Source organism: Carassius auratus, chromosome 1 (genome assembly GCF_003368295.1).
Source record: "Carassius auratus strain Wakin chromosome 1, ASM336829v1, whole genome shotgun sequence".
Taxonomy (NCBI): domain Eukaryota; kingdom Metazoa; phylum Chordata; class Actinopteri; order Cypriniformes; family Cyprinidae; genus Carassius; species Carassius auratus.
In genome coordinates this window covers 13961276-13985486 of record NC_039243.1, presented here as the reverse complement: position 1 = coordinate 13985486, position 24211 = coordinate 13961276, and the positions used below count along the sequence as shown (strand labels likewise).

Here is a 24211-nt window from a genome sequence, read left to right as displayed (position 1 = left end):
CATATCCAGTATTTCCATATATATATATATATATGTGGACAGTTGAAATTCGTTTTTAAATATTGTAGATGTCTGCAAGATTAGAGTGCTGTAAAGATCTTTTGAAACCGATATGATTCATTTTTTAATCTAAAAGTTTAGTTTAAATCGTAAATTGTAGAATCTGAGAATTAAGAGTTATTTCTTCCAAAAACTAAATGTAATACTTGAAATAATAATAATAAAAAAACACAAGCGAGAAATTAAATGCATAGCAGAGGATGGTTTCGATCCATCGACCTCTGGGTTATGGGCCCAGCACGCTTCCGCTGCGCCACTCTGCTGTTGCCTGTTAGATATTTGTTTTATTTTAAAAACGGTTTCTTTATATATATCACACAAGACTTGTTCATACCATTCTCCAGACGATATTCAATGATATTCTGAATTATACCTGTGTATCTATGGTGAAAAAATTATACTAAAACACTATTTAGAACTTTTTAACTTTCAATACGACTGAATGTGTCGAATGAGTTTGTTGGACTGTTAAAAAAAATTTTCGTTCCCTGACCGGGAATCGAACCCGGGCCGCGGCGGTGAGAGCGCCGAATCCTAACCACTAGACCACCAGGGACTACTCCGTTTAATAATATGACAAAACAGTTTAAACATTCTTATTTAGATGCAAGTATAAAAATGTCGTAAAGGTAAAAATAAATAAATACAAAAAAATAGTATTCAGCTGTTAGATATTTGAGCTAATAAGATATCAGCACAATAACACACTCCGAAAAATATTGTCTAATCGTCTTGTTTTCGATAAAATCCCATAAATCCCAGAGATATACATTTTTGTCAATATTGCAAACCCTTTTTTTATTTTTTTTATTTTGATGTGCCACCCCAAGATTTACTGTGGCATCATCTGGCCACCTGGGGGTGCCACTGATTTTAATGCAAATGAAATGACCTGTTGATAATGATATTTTGACACGTATAAAATATGCAGATGACATGGCCTTGGTAGAATGTGTAAAGAATATTCAGTCATTATACTTACCTCAGTTTGGTTCATTTTCTCACAATTTGGATGGAGGAGAGATCTTTGTATCCTAATATTAGTAAAACTAAAGAAATGTGTTGTGGGGCTAATAATGTATGAGCACATTGTAAGCCTTTGTTATGTAATGGAGATGAAGTTGAGCAGGGGGGATCTTTTAAATATTTAGGTACAGAGATTGACTCCCAATTTTCTTTTGATAAGAATTCAGACAGTGTTTTTAAAAAGGCTTTTAAGGTTATTGATGAAAATGAAGAGTTTTAATACTGAAAAGGACAACAGTTGAATATAAATCAATTATTGAATCTTTTCTTACTTTTAATATTGTACTTTCTTTCTGTTCAATGCAAAAAACTGTTAAGGATAATAAATGTGGGAAGTAAAATAATTGGTGAGAGACAAGTACCTCTCACTGATCTTTATACTATGATATTAAAAAGGAAAGCCTCTGTTATTGTGGGAGACTCTTCCCACCCCCTGCGTAGTTCATTTCAGTTCATTTCAAGTCAGAGTATAAGAAGACCTTTATTCCAATTGCCACTGGTATTTTAAATGGGATCGTAAGATGATTTTTTAAAATAAAAGTTGTGGGTTTAAGTTGATGCATGTAATGTTGATTGTTATTGTAATCGTTATATGTATTGATTGTTGAACCTTTGTCTAAAGGGAGTAGACAATAAAGCTTTTTGAATTTGATTTTGATCTGTGGATATTTCTTAATTAAGATGACTTTTTCACTGGAGAAGGCAATATGCAGGATTGAGGATTCATAGCTGTAACAGTTTGAAGTTAAAAACGTCTTGATGGATTTGTTTTTTACAAAAATGCAGCTTTTTGCTTCACAAGGTGTTAACTTACGGACTGGGGTTCTATGGATTACTTGATTATTGTGGTGTTTGATTTACATTTTTGACTTTATTCTGACGGCACCCATTCACTGCAGAAACTGGGAAGCAAGTGATGTAATGCTAAATTTCTCTAAATCTGTCCCAATGGATGAACTCATCTACATCTTGGATGACCAGAGGGAGGTAAAATTACCAGCAAATGTAAATTTAAGGGTGAACTAATGCTTTAATATCATCCATTAGAATATGCATTTTAAATGGGGCGCTTGGCACTCTTTTTTGTTGTTGTCTTTTTCTCTATAAAATCCTTTAGTAATAATCATAAATCATATATCATTTGAAAGCTTAGGAGCCCAAGATTCATCCTGTGAAAACCATTTTGAAATTGGACATTGTTTTACCATGGAAATGGTACTTTAAAATCTAATGGCGGTCTCCTCCCCCTTAGTGGGCAGGGCCAAGTGTCATAAAACATTATGCATTACGGTCTTCTAGAACCAAAACTTGTTATAATTTTGGCAACAAACATATCATCGGGAATGTCTGAGTCTCAGGATTTCATATTTGGTGGTTATTTTGATATGGAAGTAAAATTCACAGAGAAATCCAGAGAAAAAATCATTATGCAAAATGCAAAATAGTTTTGATGACTCCCAGTGGCTGTGTGTGGTATGACGCCCTAAATAAAATCTCACAGGAACCTCAGTTTTTTTCATATCAACTTCAAATTTATAACATAACTTATTTAGACACAAGGCTTTAATTTTATACCAATTTTAGAGTAAAACCTGTTATGTAAAATATTTATAATAAATAAAATTGAATTAATATAGCGCATATTATTTATAGTACATTTAAACTTCTATAACTTTTTGATACTTAATTTTTTTTTAAAAACTTGTGCCAAAATCTGCTTCTTTAAAAAGAGACCAACCTTATGTTTATATTCCAAAGTGTTCATAAATTACAGCAATTTTAGTTTGGATAGTGCACTTTAATGCATATTTTAAAAATGGAGGGTGACAGTTAGGTAGTTGCAAAGCCAAACGTTTCAAAAGTATCCAAATGATTTTAAAATCCTTGTTTCCTTATTTTCATGAGTTGTTTTTCTCTCAGGCCATTTGTAGCCCTGCACTGTTTCAGTCTGTCACTCTCTCTGTCCCTCTTTGGTTGGTTTTCCGGATTCACACAATATGGATTTATTGATTTAAAATGAATCTTAAAATCTTCATCTTTATTTCTTGGATATTCAGTCTCGCCATAGTCGACGTCCTTCCAAGAAACTCCTGGTAAATCTGTCAATTAATAAAAACCCACTTCTATCTCATCGCAATCTCGCTGTTGGGCGCATTTCTGAACATACATTAAAGTAATTGGATCTCAATGCTTTTAATGTTTAATTTAAGTGGCTTAATGATTAGTAGTAGATGAGGAAGAAATTCTGCAGACTGCATTAAAGGCAAAATCCTATTAGCAGGAATGAGGGCAATATGCATCTGAAAAAATTAAAGTATTTAATCATACCACTGTCTCTTTTTCCATCAAATCTTTCTCTGTTTCCTTGACCACTGAGAATATCTTAATATATAAAAATCTAAATAGATTATATGAACTCGTTCACATGCCTTTATCCCCATTTATTATTATTAGCATGACATCTCTCCTAGTCATATCTTGAAAAATGAACAAATGCTGAATTTTCACACTTTTAACTTTTATAACCGTCAAGCTCAATTCATTTGCTCAATATTTGCTCGAATAGATATGGACAAACTTGGTGTGTGTGTGTGTGTGTGTGTTTAGACTGATTGCAGGTAATAAGTAGGTTTGATGTCAGTGTCACAAGTGTTTTATGAGAAATGATGGATAGATGCACTTGATATTTTATCCAGTGTTGTCTTTCTGTTAATCTCTACATGTAATCGGTTGTCATCTGTCATTGTTATCTGCTGGAACCTCATTTAAACTACAGATTGAACCCTTCACTCTGACCTGAGGATGAGGAGGAGATGACATTTACCCACCCACCACACACACATCACCCATTCTCCCACGAAACCCGCTGTTGCATGTGTTCTCTCGGCTGTGTATTTGTTCTCAAAGATGAAGAGAGAATAAAGCAGCTGCACAGACAAAGACACGTAGCAATAAATAAAAAAATGACAGAACTGAAACAACCATCTTGAACATGCAAACACACACAGATATATAGAAAGGTTTAGGCAGAAACCCAGCAAGCTTTTTAACTTTCTCTCTCACTGGTGCACTAAGAGAGTTTTACTTAGCTGCCATCAGTCAGGCAAGGCATATGATTTTAAGCTGTTGGGATATTAAACCCTCTGTGAGTGCAGTATTAAAAAAATCTTCCTGAGTCAGCGAGAGAAAAAGAGAATAGATAATATTCAAAAGATAAAAAAACAAAGAAAGAAAGAAAAACAATGAAACCAAGTGAGGAGAATGAGCACATTGAGTCTACAGTATGTATAGAGCATGAGCAACAGAAATAACACAAACAGGAAGTCAATAGAATTACGACAGGAAACCAACATTGCTGCACAATTGTGCATTAACACCACATTCCCTCTCCCAACCTTAACTTCACTTCCATGCCCCCTCAGAAGACATTTCTCATTAAATTTCTCAGCTCAAACATAACCAAGCTTATATAATCTTAGGTATTGTTCTACCAACTTACTTAATCCCAATTTTATTCTGATTCCGCACCCAAGTCAAAAGTCACAAAAGATTTAAATGATTGTCTTTGTAGTTTATTTAAAATGATGCATACTTCAACTCAAAAATCAATCACTTTCATAAATAAATAAGAAAAAAAAGTCAACATCTTTCAGGACATTAGCAAAATCCTGTTTTGTTTCTATTTAAAAACAATATCAAAATACAATCATGGCAAAATCAAGTAATCACAATATATATATATATATATATATATATATATATATATATATATATATATATATATATATATATACATATATATATGTTAAGTGGTTGTTATGTTGAGACAATCATTATTAGATATTTTTTTATACATTTTATACTAAATGGATTTCTCAGCTGGACTTTTCAAAGATATATACACCTTTCTTGACTTGCCAGACAACCGAAGCAGTGCAATGTAAATGTTGATGACGGGAGACTTGTGCTTAGGGTCAGTAAGTCTTTTGTGAGCACAGATCTTCAGCCGCAGGAGTCATAGTCACTGTTTCTGTTGGATGAGGGCTCTCGGCTCTGGTTTACCGTCAGTCTCTCCAAACCTGGCAACACAGAAAGATGGGTACCAGTGTGAGCATGGCTCTTCACAGACAGAGGCTGACACTCTTAAGACAAGACACCCCAGATGAGGATTTAACTGAGAGAAAGACTTCACTTACAGAAATAACCAAACTTAATTCTTAATTGATTAATCACATTAAGAATTTCACACTTTTTTTGTTTGTACATATATATTTTTTTAGAAATGTTACATTCATGGTATTATCAAATTATATAGACCTACTCATTTACATTAATTTGCAGAACAAAAATTCTGAATGTTGGATAAAGCTAGGTTTAAAGTTTATCGTTTCATTTTGTAGATATATTAGAGTCAAAGCAGAGGCGAGTTTGGAGTTCTCTTTCTATCGCTATACATTAATCAGAAAAAAAAAACATCATTTCTAGCTGGAATTAAATGTATAAAATCAGGTGAATGATATATCATCAAACCTGTCAGTAAAACAGAATATAGACAGGAATAAAACTGGAAAGTTTAATAAATGTAATTGCTGCTGAAGTGGAGACTTCTGGCTCAGTGCATCAGAATAAATGTATTTTGAGAAAATAGCCTTTAAAATATGTATTATTATTGAAATCTATTCAGACCCGTCATTTGAACATTTGGGATAATAATCCTTTTTTTCCTGTTTTCTTCATACATGTTATTGTCACATTAAATTTTCCCCTCATTCAGCTAAAGAATTATAAATTGTCAAAATGATGATGTCACATGATCTTAATTGTTGTTTACAGTTGAGAAGTTTAACATTTATAACTGTTGATGATGATTTAGATACTTTCATATCCAAGTGAATTTGATGTTAGATAATAGTATATTATAACATATCCAAATAGATCTCACAAGCAAAAAGAAAAAGCACACTTAAATGATTTGTATGGCTGAGCAGTTTGAATGAAAATTCTAATACATCATAATACTCAATGTATCATTATGCAATTGAGTACAAAGTAAATTAGCATGAAAGCGACTGGGAGATTAATAGAAAGGGTGCAGATTGGTCAGGATAGAGAGAAAGAGGGAGAATACTCACCAGGAAAGGACTGTCTCTTCTCTGGGTTTTTGTTTGCGGGACCTTGACCTCTGTTATAGCACACTTAAAGAAGAAAGATAAAATGCTGAATCCTCTCTGAGCAGCCAGTCGTGAATATGTTAATGTGTGAGATGACTGACTCACCACTCTCAGTCGGGCCGATCCAGCGATTCTGGCGTTTTTGTGAAACTGCATAAACCAGGTAAAAATAGTCAAATGTTAAAAACATTTAACTTTGGGTATTTATTTAAAAAAAAGAAAAAAGAAAAAAAAAAGAAAATTGGCAAAAAACAGGAAATTGTGAGAGTCAAATAGTATTTTTTATAAAGCCATATGTTGACATACTGATTTTAAATGTCATTACATATAATGCCTGAGAGAACTAGTGAAAATGCTTTTACAAATTATATTCTCAGCAAAGGAATTTGAGCGAAAGACTGAATTGAAAGTTAAGATGAAAATGACAATTTCCTAATCACTTGAGCTGTAAATGAACTCTTGTGCTTTAATGGAAGAAGAACAACTGACCATCTGTATAAAAAAGTTCATATGATCAATCGAAAAAATGTGCTTATATTTGTTTAGTGATCTAGAAAAAGTGCAGAATCTCATATTCCTTCTTAGTTTTTTCTTTTTAAATCATTTTCCATCTCTTTAACATTTTTAATATAACCTTAGACTGTCGGACTGAACAAAACAATGCTAAGAAACCACATAGAAGTTTAGATGGTGCCATGTGCTTGAATTCAAAAGCATTTATATCTTTTAGAAGTAATATGGAATGAAAGACACGCTCGTTGACTTCACAGACTCACATCTTTTGCGGATGGCTTTGTACATGGGCCGACTGAACTGAAGCAGAATGACACTCAAGATAAAGAAAATTAATAGGCCGGTTACTGCTTTATAAGCAGCTAACTCTTTTCCTGGAGAATCTGAGAAAGTGTAGGAAGAAAAGAATATAATGTGTTATTCAAAATGCACAGCATATTAAATAGTGTCACAGTAACAATTACTTTGCCTATGAAACCGGATAGGAAACAAAAACACCAAAGAAGCAGTCCAGCACAGAGTCATTTATAATCTGTCTCTTATAAAGTTCTCTGAAAATAGACATGTACACACACACACACCTTGGCACATGATGTGCAGGCCGTCGCACTCAGTAGTAACAATGATCGTCATATTGCTTCTGAGCACAAAACATTCAGCTTTGTTTGAAATGGGCTTAAGTTTCTTGAAGTCTCCACATCTTCTGTTGTTACACACTTCATTCTTCCAGCTGGGTGATATTGCACTGTTATAACACAAAGGCCTTTCCTCCTCACTAGTATTCAGAAACAGCTGACCTTCACATGGACTCTCTTTTATCCATTTTACTTTCAGCCAGTACAGAACAGACATAGTAATAATTTGGGGGATTTTCGGACATGTGATCTGTGGGGCATTGGATGTCGTAACATTAATAGACTCTGGGGCTGAGGTGTTTGTGGTGTTGTGGGTCTGGGTCTGAGCTGAGATTCCTTCTGTAAAGGGAAAAGGCACGTGGAAATGATTTACTTTCATGACAACAATCATTCCTCTCCACATGGAATGTACAGTTTCGAAATAAATTCCAGGTATTTAAAACGTTTTAAGTTTCAAATGTAAAAGAAAAGAGAGTTGTACCCGTAGTTTGCAGACTGCTGTTCTGTGCTCTTATTTTATTTCATTGCAACTAATGTGAAGATATCGCATCCGTTGAAAGATTATATTTTTTATAGTTCTGCAAATCTCACTACATATTCAGTTTTAAGAACTTCACATCTTCTTGTAATATCTTCTATGTAAAATATGGCATGATATACACTGCATAATTCAACGCCCTGTTACTGAGGTCAGAGAGCAGAGAGCTGGATCCTTTGCACTCACTACAGTCTTGCACTTTTTGCACAGTGCTCGGAGGCATTCACACACATTTTGCACATTTGATTTTGCTGATTGCACTTTACAAACATAAATGGATATTCATAATATTCCTAATCACTGCCCTAACAGATGTATCTGAATTTGTATTACCAAAATTAACCATAATGATGGTAACACTCTAGAATAAAGTTCCATTAGTTAATGTTAACTACTTTAGTTAACATGAACTCAGCAAGAACAATCCTTCTACAGCATTTATTAACATTAGTTTATGTTAATTTCAACATTTACTAATGCATTATTCAAATCAAAAGTTGTGGTTGTTAACATTCATTAATGCACTGTAAATTAGCATGAACTAACAATAAATAACGGCATTTTCATTAAAATCAACAAAGATTAATAAATACAGTAATGTATTGTTCATTGTTTGTTCATGTTATTTTAATACATTAACTAACATTAACTAATTGAACCTTATTCTAAAGTGTTACCGCTTAAAACCTATTTACATGTTTAAACTGCCTATATATAATAAATTATATGAATACATAATTACTATTTTACATACATTTGAAAATATTATGATTCTAAGAAATCTTATGTACTATGCCTGTGTTTATTTACAACAACATTCTTCGATAACATTAATTTTGTGTGATACAGGAAGCATTTATATGATTTTCATTGCTTAATTAATAATATTTAAGAAAGTGTCCTTGTTGCTTAACCATTTACATTTCATTAGTTCTGGGGTTGAACATGTTAAACGGTTTAAAACCTTATGTAGTTTATCCCTTGAAAATTGCTTCCTGTAGTATTGTTTACGTTTTCTTATCCTCTATTCAAAAGGTAAAATTATTGATCTAGCTGACTACTGGCTGAATTTTATTTTATTTTATTTTTGGCAGCATGCAATGTAATCACTCATAGATTCTTGGCATAGTCTTTTCCATAGCAAAGACAACTTAACTTGACAAAAAAAGCAAAACAAAAATGCATCGATACATGGCATGACTTGTGATAAAATAGTATGATTTAATATGTAAACAATAATCATTATCAGGGGCTTCTCTCTTATGGCTGTATCGTGCAGTTTATGTTAAACACAAAATCTAAAATACATCTTTTATGAATAATACAGAAATGTGTAGAGTTATTGCAAGGTTGACCCATATTGGATGGATAGCATGCAACAATGCTATTTGCGTTGGCGTCGGTTTCCATTAAATATGCAATTAAGAGTAAGAATTTGAAGATTAATAAATAAAAAAATCAATACAAGCATAAGGTTTTTTACTGACAGTTACACTAATTTTGTAATGCTTTTTTGCAGGCCCTTAATAAGTTGTGATTTATATATAATGTTTATATAGCTCTTCAAAATGTTTTGCATCATAAAAGTTTTTAAAAGTAATGTACAATACTGTTACTGAACGCATGGGAATATTTTCTAGCTGTGCACTATTGTTTCTTGGACCGTTTTGTCTCGCTCGAGAAATATTAAATCAAACCGATAAAAATCTAACTGTACTTGAGCAACACACTACAAATATTTTCTGCAAGTGGTAGGGTTTCAGGAGCAGAGCAGATCATAAATGTAACATATAATGATCATATAATATAAGAGTGCAACAATGAAATATATTTAAAAAACAAACAATTTACTTACGAACTCCAAGGAGCAGGAGCGCCGTAAGAGTCATCAGCAGAGAGTTTTCCATCTGGCAAAAGGTTTGCCGAACATTTAAAGCAAAACTGAACTTCATTTGACTAAAAAAAGTGACTCTATATGCACTTAAAAAGATAACAGGCCCAGAGGTCAAAAGAATGACCTCCGGTACACGACAAGCAACAATGTTTTTTCTTTATCTAGTTGGGCCTCGGCTGAATTATAATGTTTCATTTTGTTTTTCACATATTTTTTGGTGGTTCAGATAAAGCAAATAAATACAAAACCATGACTGTAATAAAATCTTTGGCCTTTACTTTTTTACACATCATTTAATACAATGACATACTATAAAACATTTCTCAATATAAACTAGACTCCCTTTAGTTAAGTTATTTAGATTCTTATTTTAGAAATGTTACATTATGTCTGATTTGTAATTGACAGCTGTCTTCACTCCCGTTTCAGCAGCGTTTGAAGATTTTTTCTCTCAAAGAGAGTGAAACATCAAACAGCTATGAACCACCACCACTTCTAACCAGCTTTTTAACAATGTATTATCAGATCTTACCTTTCGGATGGCTGACAAGAACAAATGTGTGGAGCAAGTGACAAGGAAAAAAAATCAAGTGAAAGGAAATAAGCAGAGGTGTGGAGCTTCAATCTTTATTTCCCCGCCCACAGCCTCTGTTTCTCCATAATAGAGCGTCTGTTAAACTCAAGCGTTGTTTGATTGCACATTGCAGTGCTTCCTCACTTCAAAGAGAGCTGCAAAGAAAAAACTGAAGAAAAGCTTGAAAAAAACGCGCGTAGGTAAGTGGAAGGGGAGAATTTTTGAAGTAGTGTAATATTGTCTGACTTGATATGAAATGTTTAAAAATGTATATTTTAATTTGTAAAAATGTAAAAAAAAAAAAAAAAAAAAAAAAAAAAAGGAAAAAAATGTAGGCCTATATATATAAAACATTGAAAAAAAATGTCGATTTTTTTTTTTATATATAAAAATGAAAGATCGTTGGTGGGGTAAATAATGAGACCGCAATCAAATCTGCATATTTAAAATCTTTCTCTTTGCATACAGGAATCGAGGCTCTTGTGGTGTACGGCACACTGAAAACACTCACATTAGATTGGAGAAAGATGATTAATCGTGCTCACAGGAATCAACTGCGGCTATCGGTAAGGCTGTAAAACCACCGATATCCGCATCTATACTTTCATTTCACGGTTACTCAAATCTTCTTTTCATTCACAATCTTTCCCAGCCACCTCTTTCCCTCCTTCACTCTCTCGTTTTTTCTCAGGTGTCGTCGGGGTTGGTTTACCATATCGTACAGTCGGAGAGACCCGTAAATAATCGGGTTTTGTATGTGTACAACAAAATTCCCCCAACACCCTCTTGAAACTCTCGTCTATGATTCAATATGAACGGAATTTATCTAGCCTTCAAAAGCTGAACTACCATTTCTTTTCTTGTAAATTTGTGAAAATGTGTGTAAAATGTCTTTACGGTCACCTTTGATCAATGTGTGGGATAAAATAATTTATTTATTTCATTAGCAAAAATAAAGTCAGTTATTCCAGTCAACACAGAAATTGTAGATCAACTTCAGTCTTTAATATTCACACCCAAAAAAAAGGACAATAAAAATTAAAATACACTTTTAACAGACTACAGTCATCACAACCAATGCAACAGAATTTCTCTCCACTAATGCTGCAAATCAATGTGCTAATAACATTTTCATCCCATTTGTTTCCTCTCATCCTCGTGTCGTATCACCCCTCTCCCTTGCTCCAGGTGCTGGGGAGGGAACCTAAACGTGGGGGTTTTGCTACAAACCTGAGTTCATGAATTAGATAAAGCCACTCTGAGGCTTGATTGAGGATGCCTCTGGTTTTGAATTGCTTTTAAGTACAAAAATAAAGAGAGACCCCGCACGTCTATTCTAGAGCTGATGGTTCGAAGGCCCCGCTCCCAGCTCCTGTTGCCAAAGAGTTTGGGACTGTTAGTGTGGAGTGCTAGTGTGATTCACATGGTCCTCTAGTTGGCCGACAAGGAGGTCTCAAATAGATGGGGCTTTTACGGATCTACATAACACCACGCAATGACACGCACAGGCCGTTTTGATGGATAGGCTTACAACTGTGGTCTAGTGGGCTGTTCATGTGGTTGAATCTGAAGGTGGACTCAAATCAAACCACAAAATAAAGCATTCTGTTGGTTAACTAGATCCAGTCCCACCCGGCGTATGATTCTGGGGTGAAGTGCCTCTGAAACAGACTGGGCATCTAGCTGTACAAGACCATCAAATGTCTCGCTCGGTCTAAATGTCAGTGTAAAATATGCAGCCAGGCATTCGTCTGCATAGTTTTACCACAAAAGGACTATCTACATTAACGGTAGGTGTAGAATGCTATATTTACTAAAGTAAGCATGTTATGAAACTCCTATTTCCTTTGCATATGCTCTGTGCTATGTTATGCCTCAACTTCCCCACCAAATCCTGTGCTATAGCAGATAGATATGTCTATATTAATATCCCTTGTTCTCCAGTTTCCCTTTAATATTAGTTTAATTTGTTAAATACACCATCCCCACTAGAGAACTTAGAGTAAAAGTTTACTTCTTCCGAGCATTGTCAAGTGGTATATTAAATAAATAGAGTGGAAGGGTGTGAAAGGAAAAAAGAGGAAGCAAAAGAGGTATGGAGAGTTTGGAGTGATTGGTTGGCGCATTGGTACACTAAGCATACATAACTCACCCAGATCTGCACACGTGGAAGTTGTCTAAATTTATTCATGATAGTGAATAAGCTCTGCTTTTTTATAAGGAGTTTTAATCTTTGATGGAATGTAAAATGGTGCTGTGCTTTCTGGATTGACGCTGTCAACAAGGGTTGATATAGACAAGAGATTAGCCTATTATGCTAACATAACACTTTTATGTAGTGTGGCATGTCTGTCTCAGTAGAGTTTGGACAAAATGATTGGAAAAAAAAGAACAACAGCAAAATAAGTCTGAGCTGTAACACAATGTTGTCAACAAAAAAAAGACTCTCGTCATTAAAGATAATAATAAATCAGAATTTTTGCAAACTGATAACATGCTTTAAAATTGACAGGAACTGAGCCATTTAAGACTGTGTGGCCCATACTGAGTCTCTGACTGAGGTCTCATGGGGGAAACAAGCACACGCTCAATCTCAATTGTCTTTATAAGCCTCAGACAGGAAACAGGATATGACATGGGTACACAAACCACAAATCTGAGGGTGAGGAGGAGGTAGAACAGGGGGAGAAAGGAGGGAGAGAGACGAGAGGGGGGATAGTGAGACTAAGAGAAAGACAGACACACACAGAGTGGCTCAAGAGTATGGTTGTGGTACCCCAAAAGCTGGTCTATTAGCTCTGGGTGATTGGTTTGATGGGCCATGGGGGCCTGTGGGGTAGTTGTACCCTCCATAAGCATATGGAACGGGATACGGAGCAGGCGTGGGACCAAACTGCCCAAAAGGCGGGGCAGGAAATGGTGGTTGGGTGGGGTATGGGCAAGTGGGAGGACCAAATGCAGGCCTGGGAGCTGTGTAGCCTGTTGATGGAGGGAAGGTGGGACCCTGGCTGGGGTAGGGCTGAAACGCTGTGCTAGGATTAGTGCTGGCCGCTGTGGAGGCTGAGGGGGGAGCAACAGGGTAGGGGGTGTAGGGCAGAGCGGAAGTGGAGGCATTGGAGGGTGCACTGATTTTGGAGCTCTGCTGCTGTTGAGGCTGCGGTTGTTGCCACAGCGATGAGGATCCAGCGTCCTGATTAGCACAGGTTTGTGATGTCACTGCAGCATCGCCAATTCCTTTGCTCTTTTGACTGATAATTTCTTGCAGCTTTTCAATGCGCACTCGTCTTGTGTGAGCCAGAGAGCGGAGGGAAAGGAAGCGCTCGAGGAAGGAGTCCAGCGATATCGAACCTTCAAGAAACTCATCTGCTAAAACCTGAGAGAAAGAGATTGAGTGATTTTCTAATCCTCAATCTGTGGGGTTGGTAACACCATACAGGTTTTATAATATTATATAATTCTTAGGAAATCAGTAGTTCATAAGCCTTCAAATATGAAAATATGCCACTATTCGAAAGTCTGGAAACAATAAGACTAACTTAGATACATTAAATTAATCAAATATTTTTGCAAAGCATTCATTATGACCATTTCATAAATGACTATTTGCATGTAAAAAATAAAATAAATAAATAAATAAAGTACTTCATTATTCAAGAACTCTGTTCAAAGAATCCTTTTAAGGATTTTTGGATTTTAATCCATATAAGTATAATGTATAATAGATTTTATTTACAACAAGAGCTTTTTATTTCTTCATTTCTTCTCTCTCTGTCTTTCTCTAAATATATATATATATATGATGAAAACCAGTGATTATAAAGGGGACGGTGGCCCACCTCTGATTCTTCCTCTGTGTTGGTGCCCTCTGTCTGCAGACGAGACAACAGCCCCTCCGGAGAAACCTGCCCCATGATACTATCTGCAGAGGGGGAAGGGAAAAAGAAAACAGAAGTGGGAGAGAGCTGATACATACCGTAAATTGAAAAAGAGTAAGAAACTGAAAAGTGAGAACTGTTATGCAAACAAATGAGTGACTAAAATGTGTAATCATTTTAAACAAAGGAAAAAGCAGTAATGAATAGACTGAGAGAAAGAAAGGAAAATGAGAAAAACATAGAGAAAAAGGCCAGATACGTAGCTATTGTGTGATGTAATATTACAGATGCAAAAAAGGGGAGGAGAAATGAGTATCAGAAGAAAACAAGCTGATAGTACAGCACTATTTGACAGACATGAGCACATATAGAAGATATTCTGGCTGAACAACATTGCTCCGTTTAGAAACAAAATAATTCCTGTGTCTGTTTAAAGGTTAAGGGTTCCAGGGTGCCTTCAAGGGACTGCAGTTTAACAGTAGTGTGAACAAGAGTTAAAAGAACACTGTAATTTCAACTACACTTCTTTGAGCTAAAAGCAGTGCTAATACTTGAATATATAAAAAAAAAAAAAGACTGATTCTATTTTTCACACTGCCTAAACCTTCTCTTTTACAATATTAAAATTCATGTATTTTCTTACACTGAAACACCTTCCTAAGATATTTACATTTGATTTTTCTTAGGATTTTGTTTATTTCAATAACTTGCAAATACACAACAACAGGACATTCAAGATATAAACCATCCAGTTACAGCTGAACAGAAACAGAATAGGAAAAATTTATTGACTGAAATATAAAAAATATGACCCAAAGAAAAAGCCTTTCCAATAAACAGAAATCTGGAAATGTTAATCTGGTTTGATCATGAATTTCATCAAAAAGGGATATGCAAATATTTAACATTTCTTTATTCTTCGTGATGATCCCAAATTGTTTCCGTTTTAAATAGTTTAATAAAAAAGCCCATCATTACCAACATATTGAATTTCTTCTCAGAGCAAAACTATTCGCCAGATTTTTAGAAAACTCCCCCTTCATTATTCATCAATTTACCCAGCATTCATGTCTACATTGTCTTTGAAACCTTTACGTTCATAACCCATTCGATTCCTTCTTTCCCTTACCTCTCATGGCACAGTGCTGCTGGTATTTCTCTCTCACTTCCTCTAGTTCAGAGTATTTTCCCACCAGTCGTGCCCTCTCTGTTTCGAGACGGGGCTTCATGTCCAGGTTTTGCTCGGCCAGACTGCGGTTTGCAGCCAGAGCCATTTCCCTCTCCAACTGAATGTTCTGAATCTGCAGAATAACAGTGACACATGACAAGAGCAACAACGCTATAGACATCATAAGGTACACTATAGGACATCCATCCTCGGCAGGACTCTAAAGACTGGAGTTTACTTCATGATGGATGTTAATGCTAAGTAGATGGTGTGTAGAAGTGGTCATTTCTGAATGAACTGATGAAGAGATGACCAGAAACATACAAAAATGATGTACAGAGAGGAATGGATATATATGATGTTTCATTTAAATTTTTTAGCAGTACATACAGATGTGACTGTTCATTTATAGCCTCATTAATATAAGAAGGCTAAAGGGGTAGCCTATACAAAAATGAAAATTTTGTCATTATTTACACACCCTCGAGTTGTTATAAACACGTATGAGTTTCTTTTTTCTGATGTTCACAACCTTTTTGGTTACTCAAATTCTTCAAAATATCATATTCTTTTTGTCAGAATTTCCACTTTTTATGAACTAGTAGCAGTACTTTTTTGTGAACTAGCAGTTCAGTCAATGTACTGTTTGAGTACATGAATTACTCCAGGATATTGGTTTGTTTGTGTCAGCCACATTAAAAAAGTTAACAGCTTAAGTCATTTGTTGATGAATGCGTATTAGAGATGCGAACCATTTAAAACGATTCAGTTCAATTTGGTGAACTGAATGATTCGTTCGCAAACCGGATATCCAGACTGCTTTGATTTGAACTCTCCCTCACAACAGACACGGAAGAGAAGACAATTCTGAATAAAGTCGTAGTTTTTGCTATGTTTGGACCAAAATGTATTTTCGATGCTTCGAAAAATTCTAACGGACCCTCTGATGTCACATGGACTACTTTGATGATGTTTTTCTTACCTTTCTGGAGATGGACAGTGTACCATTCACACAGCTTCAATGGAGGGACTGAGAGCTCCCGGACTAAATCTAAAATATCTTAAACTGTGTTCCGAAGATAAAAGGAGATCTTACATGTTTGGAACAGCATAAGGGTGAGTTAATAATGACATAATTTTCATTTTTGGGTGAACTAACCCTTTAAGCACTTCTACTACACTCTTGAACATAAAGATTGCAAACGGAGGGTTTCACAGAGAACTTTCTAAAGAACCTTTCAGTGAACAGTTCTCAATAAAACCCTAAAGAACAGATTAATAATCTGAATAACCAATTCTGTCCAATGGAAAATTTCCATGGATGTTAAAGGTTCTTCACAGAACCATAGATGACAATAAAGAACCTTTACGTTTAAGTATGTAAGGTACATTTAAATGTCTTTTTTGGACTATGGACTTTTGTGTTCCACATAAAAAGTAAATAAAATAAGTTTGGAATAATGTGAGGGTAAATAATTTTTCATTAATGGGTGAACTATCCCTTCATAATCATCTTACCTCATCAGACTCTAGTGCCATAGACTCCACCCGCTCCGAGTTGTCCAGCAAATCCTGCAACTCGGACTGGTTGAGGTCTTGAAGCTTCTCCATTGATTTGCTAGGACAGCTAAAGATAAACAGTGAGCTTACTTATGTGCTAATCATTTACATATAACATTACAGCTCATCTTAATCATAAGACCAGAATGCTACTGACATCTTATAGTGTGTTCCACGGAAGAAAGAAAGCCATACAGGTTAGGAAAAAACATTCAGAATTAAAATTTTTGGGTAAAAGATCCTTTTATGTTGAACCAGGTTAGCAGTTTAGGTGTGTCGCAATAGTCAATATATCGACTTATCACACAATATATGGATATGATCACGCTAATTTTTGTTGCCACGATATATTGCAACTGTTAAATTTTTTTATAATAAAAAAATATGATTTATACATATATATATATTAGGGGTGTAACGGTTCACAAAATTCACGGTTCGGTTCGATACGATACACTGATGTCACGGTTCGGTTCGGTTCGGTTCGATACGTTTTAGATACAGCAAAATGTAAAAACATCTCAACTTTTCAGAATGCCGCAAGCGCACCGCGGGTCATGTGACAAGAACTAACCAATCAGCTTCATCCTTTCCCGTAACAACGTTGAGAGCTCAGCCAAGATGAAGGATCAGCTGATCATAGTTGTATATGGATTGCAATTTTGAAATAAATTTAGTAGCAGCGCTACTCCAAGCGATTTTTAGAGCTGCAAATCCATTTATCCTTCGCTGAAATTTCCGCGTCTCATGGAGAGAGCACGTCATTGTTGCTTAGCAAAGACAGACGCCTCATGAGCGCTTCTGCCCAAGCGCTTTGGAAAGGAGGAGAACGACGCGCTTAGCGTTTTCCATGCGTTTTTAGGCACGATATGTGAACGGCCCCTAAGGCGCTCGCTCACTCAGCACGCGCTGAAGGCTCGTTGCAAAATGTCGAATGCCTTTAACAGACCAGAAATATAAGATCCTAAAATAACCAACAGGTCTGGTGTTTGGGTTGGATTCCCTGTAAGCTATAGTTTCTAAATGCTGCAGGGATAGTTTGCTGCGTGCATGTTTCTCCTTTTTTTCGTCTTTTTCCAGATAGTACTGACGCATATATCCCAGATATTACCGCTGGTGTTTTTTTTTTTTTTATTCCCGCAGATGCGACATACCGTTGTTTTTTTATCCACCACTCTCTTGCCATCACCATTATAGCTTAAAGGGAATCCAAAGTGCACCCAAACACCAGACCTGTTGGTTATTGGAGGATCTTCTCATTTCTAGTCTGTTAAACGCATTGGCTATTTTGCAACGAGCTCAGCGCGTACTGAGTGAGCGAGCGCCTGCTGAGTAGCCTAACATAAACATATAAGATGGTGTTTTTTTCTTCTTCGGGAGTGTCAGGGGCGTTTCCTGTTACGTTGTTTGGGTTATTGGGCTACCTTGTTGAACGCATATCATTATATTTCTCTCTCTCTCTTTTTTTTTTCAAATATAATTAATTACTCCAACGAACCGTTCGGTATACATAATGCGTACCGCGTACCGAACCGAAAGCGTCGTACCGAACGGTTCAATACGAATACGCGTATCGTTACACCCCTAATATATATATATATATATATATATATATATATATATATATATATATATTGTTTTGTTATATATATTGTTATACATGCGCGGGATTCTTTACTTCCTGAACAAGTGCGCACCCAAGTCCATGTTGCTTGCACATTCACACGAACCGTGCTACAGTTCGGGAGCAACTGAACTTTGACCACCTTCTCCAGGTAGTCTCGGGTTTGGTACCCCAGTGTGCACCAGGGTCTGATGACAGCATTCACATTAGCGATTTTTCATGCGAACCATGCCCCATTCCGCACTAAACTGCCAGTGTGAAAGCCCCATAAGGGCGTTTTCACACTAGTATTTTTGGTGCGCACCCGGGTTCGATTGATGTCAGAGTTCGGTTCATTTGGATGATGTGAATGCTGCCTTCTGATTGGTCTCGAGTACGGTTCATGTGAACTCCGGTAAGGTTCACTGCTGATGTGAATGCAATCGTACCAAATCGCGGAAGTGAACCGCTATTAATGACGTATTCTTACATGTTTGTGTGCGTTTCGCTCATTTTCCAGCAAACGTGACTGACACGCAAGCAAAGAGCTGTATGTCTCATTTCTGTTCGCCTTCAGCATTCTTTAGAGCATTTGCAGTACTTTCCTAAGACAGACGTAAGTGCTGTTATATACCAAAGCTTTGTGAACAAAACGAACAGTTCAAAACGTAAATATATAAAAGTGCTAAGATCAATGTTATGCGTTTGCCGGAAGCAATCCCGGGACATGGTTGTTCACACAGAAGGCGACCCAGCAATGATACAGCAATATGCCGGATCCGACGTGCAGTGTGAAAGGGGCTAAAGCAACGGGGAAACAGCTGCTGGCATGATGACGCAAACGAACTGTGGTTCAGACTCAAATAAAATAATATGAACACATAGGGGGGAGCAATCGAACTCGGGTGCAGACCAGGCAAGCTAACCAAGTGTGAAAGCACCCTAAGGTACCGACTCCCTTTTGGAGCCAACCTCCAGCGGCCAGTCGATGAATTGCAGTTTTAGTCACTTCCTTTTTGGCTTCTAGACAGAAACTGTATGCGAAAGCATACTTGGCAATAAAGCTCTTTCTGATTCTGATTATTTGTTACCTAATAATGTTATTTCACTAAATGTTTACATTTTATAAAATTATTGTGCACATATGATTTTTCTAGAATAGCCTAACCTAGTTTATAAAAGTAGTATTTTCATAGGTTATGATTATATATTTTTCATTTTGTTATTTTTCATTAAAATTAAGTGGCTTATATTTGGTAGATTAGACACAGAAGTACATTAATTCTACATTGATTTAAAAATTTTATTGGTATTGACCGATACTCGTGAATTTATCGGAAAGTATCGAATTGGATTGGTTCTAAAAAAATGTTTTAAATTGGATCGCTGCATCCCTAATTTATTTATTATTTAGGATATAATTTTCACATTCCGATTGCAATGTTCTTTTTGTTCTTTGAAAGAGTGCACTTGCGTTATTATGCTATTGTCAGACTGTCATTAACCAGTGGCATAAAATGGTCTTAAAATGTCAATAATATAATTTATCGCTAATATTTTATATTTGGTAGGTGTAATTTCGAATATCAAACCACTACTTGAAAACTGACAGGAAAATTAATCTGGATCACCTATGGCAGTCATCTGTCAAACAGACAGTGCATGTGACAGTGGATCACTGATATTAAGGCAAATAATTATGGAAATGAACCTAATCTTAACTCTACAGGTTTGGTATATTTTAAAGAATCCCTCAATACTTACAAGGTACAAGCAAATCAAAGTCCTCTCCACACAGTGCTCATGGAAAAACATCAAACTTAACTGGCAGCGAGTGACGTAAACATGTAGACGGAAGTGCTGATCCTAACAACTCGCGAGCGTCCTCGGCGTTAAAACCTGCTTCCTGCGAGAAACACTTAGGTGACAGTATCGGTACCAGCTGTCGCGCTTTATTTAGAGTGGCAAAGTGTAAATATGCTCCCGAAATTATTCCCGGAGACAAGAATCTCCCCGCGGTTAGCAGGACGGCTAGCTCTCTTTAAAGAGAGCAGTTGAGCAAGGCGGGTTGGTATTCAATACAAAACGGCGTCGGACGAAAAAACAACTCAGAAAAACATAATAATGTGTGTCCAGTAAAACCGCATCGATGTCAATTCGAGCAAAATAGTCCAAATGAAGGATAAATGACGGGGTATATTCCTATTCTTGAGGGAAAGTTTCACTTCTGGTTGACAGATATCGTGGCCATCTTTGGATGAAACCATTTTGTCGAGGGAAGTGAGATATGTTTAAAACAGACTAAAAACACAATTTACACTTATTGTCAAGAATATCACATTTAGTTTGGAATAAAGATTTAATATATATATATAGGTTTTATAATGCAGAAAATTAAAAGACATTTTCCTCCTTTTGTGAAAATATCATACTTTTCCCCTTACATTTATTTGATATGGTATCGTCGTATTTTCAGGTGAAAGCAAAGAACTTCTGTAACGTTACTCTGCTGAAAGGGAAACCCCGATGTGACGGGACTATTCCATGCATGTGACATGGCAGTAGGGTTAGTCCTAACATTTCACCAGAAAGGAAACAGATTGAGAGAGATGCCTAATATTGCAAAAAGAACTTACAGATCTTACAGATTTTTAAATATAAGCACTAAAGAGACACCCATAGTAGAACATTAATTTGAGCGTTTGGAATTACAGGCACTTTAAAACTATACATTTTCATAATTTATTTTACATATTAGATTATATCCTTTTCATTTGTCAAAGTAATTTGTGATTTTATGAGCTTTGAGAATTTCATGGATCGTTTCATATGATTTCATGGCTAATAAAACAAAGTGGTCGAAAATACCATCTTGATTGTTTTACTTAAATATTAATAATAAAGTAGCAAATAATCAAAAAATTACATTTTCAGTAATAGCAGGTAAAATGTTTTCAGTATAAATTAACGTCACCAGTTTCACAAAGACTTCCAAATATGTGTTTTGTACATGACAATATTGTAAATTCACATTTTTAAGAAATAAACCCCCAGAAAAACAATAGCATTGGTTATGATTCAGAGACAAAAAAATAATTTAAATATAAAAATTAAATGCTCGTAAATAAAAATATAAAAAAATCTGTGTCTAAGAGAGAAGGTGTATGGATAATGTAATATCAGTGTATTCTCAGTCCTTTAAATGCAGAAAATGATAGGAAACAATGGAGAACCAGAGCTGCAATATCATAAAACAACAGCTGTCCGCATATTGTTTTGTAAAAATTCTGTCAAAACAAAAAGAGAATATTTATTGAGTCAATATTAAATATAAATCAGAAAAAGACATAGAACTGTTTAATAATATGCCATCTGTGTCGTATACATTCTCCATTAACCATCACAAAAATAGTGTGTCACAGCACAGAATGTGTATTACACTCTTTTGCAATGTAGTGGTATCTTTTAACATAGGCAGGAAGATATTAATGTGTAAAACAGGCCAGTTTTTGTTTTCATTTGTATAACTGGCTAATGGCAGGATAAATCAATCATTTTCACTTACTTGAAAGATAGTTTGTGGTCAAGCTTCATCTTTGTATAATTCAAGTGAGCAAGGAGGCATTTCCAGAGAGGTATTTGCAGCATAAGCATACAGAATAAGACCAATTAGTGTCCCCACCAGACCAGCAACACCAGAGACCAGTTTTTTTTACTTGGAGGGAGAAACACAGATAAGTGTTTATACTTAAGAATAAAGTTTAACATTCCAAATCCAATAAGAAGCTCTAGTTATTTGAATTTACCAGTTCTCTCTTAGGAGTTCTTTCAGATGCCTTACCAAATGATCCAGCAATAACAGACTATAAAAAAAAAAAACGAATAAGAAGAAAATGTTGATTAAGAAACTGTCAGAAAAAAGAAAATGCAATTGTACAAAAGCTAATGGGCAGTAGGTCACTAGGACTATGTGTTAATATGCTTTGTTTGCTTTGTGTGTGATCATTTTATGTATTTTGTGTTTTAGCAAACTTGCCATAATACTAGGACAAACATTTTAAACCATAACAACTACACTTAGTAGTGAAATAAACATACCACAGAACCAACACAGAAGGGGCACACAAACAAATATTGTATATCAATGCTGATGTTGTAGGTTGGTATAGTCAGGAGGAGCTGGAACAATATTGCCATAAGCTAGAGAAGGAAAACACATGGTGAGAGAAAAAATGTAAACATAATATTCAACAACAACATTAGGTAAAACATCTCAAAGGAAACAATTACAGCATGATTACAGTAAGATCCCAAACTATACCATTATCTGTCTTCTTTAATGACAAAATATTTGGCCCACATCCATTTACTGCCACCACTTCAGGGTCATAAAACTTAAACAGGCGATGGAAATATGGGAGGATCTGAGTCGGCAGGCGCCATTTGGTTGCTTGACATCTTGAAAACCCTGCTCGAACTCAATTGAGGTACTGGAAAATATGGACATTTCAAAGTCCAGATCAATGACTATAATGGCTCTTTACAGACTGAGATAATAGTGAGAGAGTCGGTATGAAACATGATCTGATCCCCCTATAAATAGAACGTATTGCAGGAATACAGATGCTGGTGGAAAAAAAAAAAAATCTTTGTGAGGAGAGGAAGTGGGTGGATATAATACAGAAAATGTGTCTGGAGAGAAAGTCAGCACACACATCTTGATACAATCTTGATAGCTCAACAGCACAGCACAGGAAAAGGGTTAGGGGCAGATTACACATGCATTGCCTTAAGTGGGCTGGACCGACCAGATGTTCAATACAGCTCCTTCCAGTTTCCCTTTTCATTTATTCTTATATCCTACAGTCACAAATACACAGGTAACCATTGCAAGCCACTACACAAATTAAATGCAACAATTTTCAGGCATCATCAAAACAAAAAAATTAAATACACCCATGAATATATAAAATATGTTATATGTTACTAATAAACATAATCCGGTCACATTTAATTTTTATGAAATATAATGCACCACCGACTCACCTAGAATGTGAGAATCCTAAAAACCATGTGGCTGAAGGGAACAGAGAGCTGTTTATGAAGTGATCGAAAACACGTGATAAAAGCTCTTACAGGGAGAAGGGGGCAACGTGGACAGACCCCCATTTTGTGATGCTTGCATAAAAACACAAGGGTGGGTCTAACTGTTTTTGGATTGCAGACAGAAGTGAAGCCTTGATATTTTTTCTTTGGGATTGTTCCACTCTGCGTGAACATCAAGTTTGTTGAACTTAGAATCTGACATTACTTTAAAGACATGTTCATCACTGTCGCGTTTGTTATTACAAACTTCACTTGAAAACGAAGGATTTTTCTTTGACCGTGTCGACGGACCTGGCAGTAAACACTAGAAATAATTAATTATTTCCAGTAGGACCATTGCTAGGGGTTATATTGGTCCCTGTCCATTTTTGCCATTTTAAATAACAATTTTGCCTGGTAGTTTATTTTATACATTACAACAATTAACAGTTCAGTTTTATAATATTTCTTAAGAAAATCTACATTTAAAACTACAAATATAATGCAGT

General features: G+C 35.6%; 2 protein-coding genes and 2 non-coding genes across 4 annotated transcripts; all 4 read right to left on the bottom strand.

Moving 5' to 3' along the window:
* Nucleotides 1–251: 251 nt before the first annotated feature.
* On the bottom strand, nt 252–323 carry trnam-cau (transfer RNA methionine (anticodon CAU)). Its single transcript has one exon. It is a non-coding gene; the product is annotated as a tRNA-Met (tRNA).
* A 221-nt stretch (nt 324–544) lies between these two features.
* Nucleotides 545–616, bottom strand: trnae-cuc (transfer RNA glutamic acid (anticodon CUC)). Its single transcript has one exon. It is a non-coding gene; the product is annotated as a tRNA-Glu (tRNA).
* Nucleotides 617–4903: 4287 nt separating this feature from the next.
* LOC113074473 (T-cell surface glycoprotein CD5-like) lies at nt 4904–10444 on the bottom strand. Its single transcript, XM_026247342.1, has 7 exons — nt 10370–10444; nt 9799–9850; nt 7352–7744; nt 7034–7153; nt 6363–6407; nt 6219–6281; nt 4904–5165 (listed from the first exon to the last, which is right to left on the bottom strand). The coding sequence occupies exons 2-7, from the start codon at nt 9848–9850 to the stop codon at nt 5089–5091; spliced, it is 750 nt and encodes a 249-aa protein (XP_026103127.1). The 5' UTR covers nt 10370–10444; the 3' UTR covers nt 4904–5088.
* Nucleotides 10445–11394: 950 nt separating this feature from the next.
* On the bottom strand, nt 11395–20893 carry LOC113074388 (vacuolar protein sorting-associated protein 37C-like). The gene is made up of 5 exons (XM_026247251.1): nt 20382–20893; nt 16973–17081; nt 15416–15587; nt 14248–14330; nt 11395–13784 (listed from the first exon to the last, which is right to left on the bottom strand). Exons 2-5 carry the CDS (start codon nt 17063–17065, stop codon nt 13167–13169), a joined length of 966 nt encoding a protein of 321 aa, XP_026103036.1. The 5' UTR covers nt 17066–17081; nt 20382–20893; the 3' UTR covers nt 11395–13166.
* Nucleotides 20894–24211: the final 3318 nt, after the last annotated feature.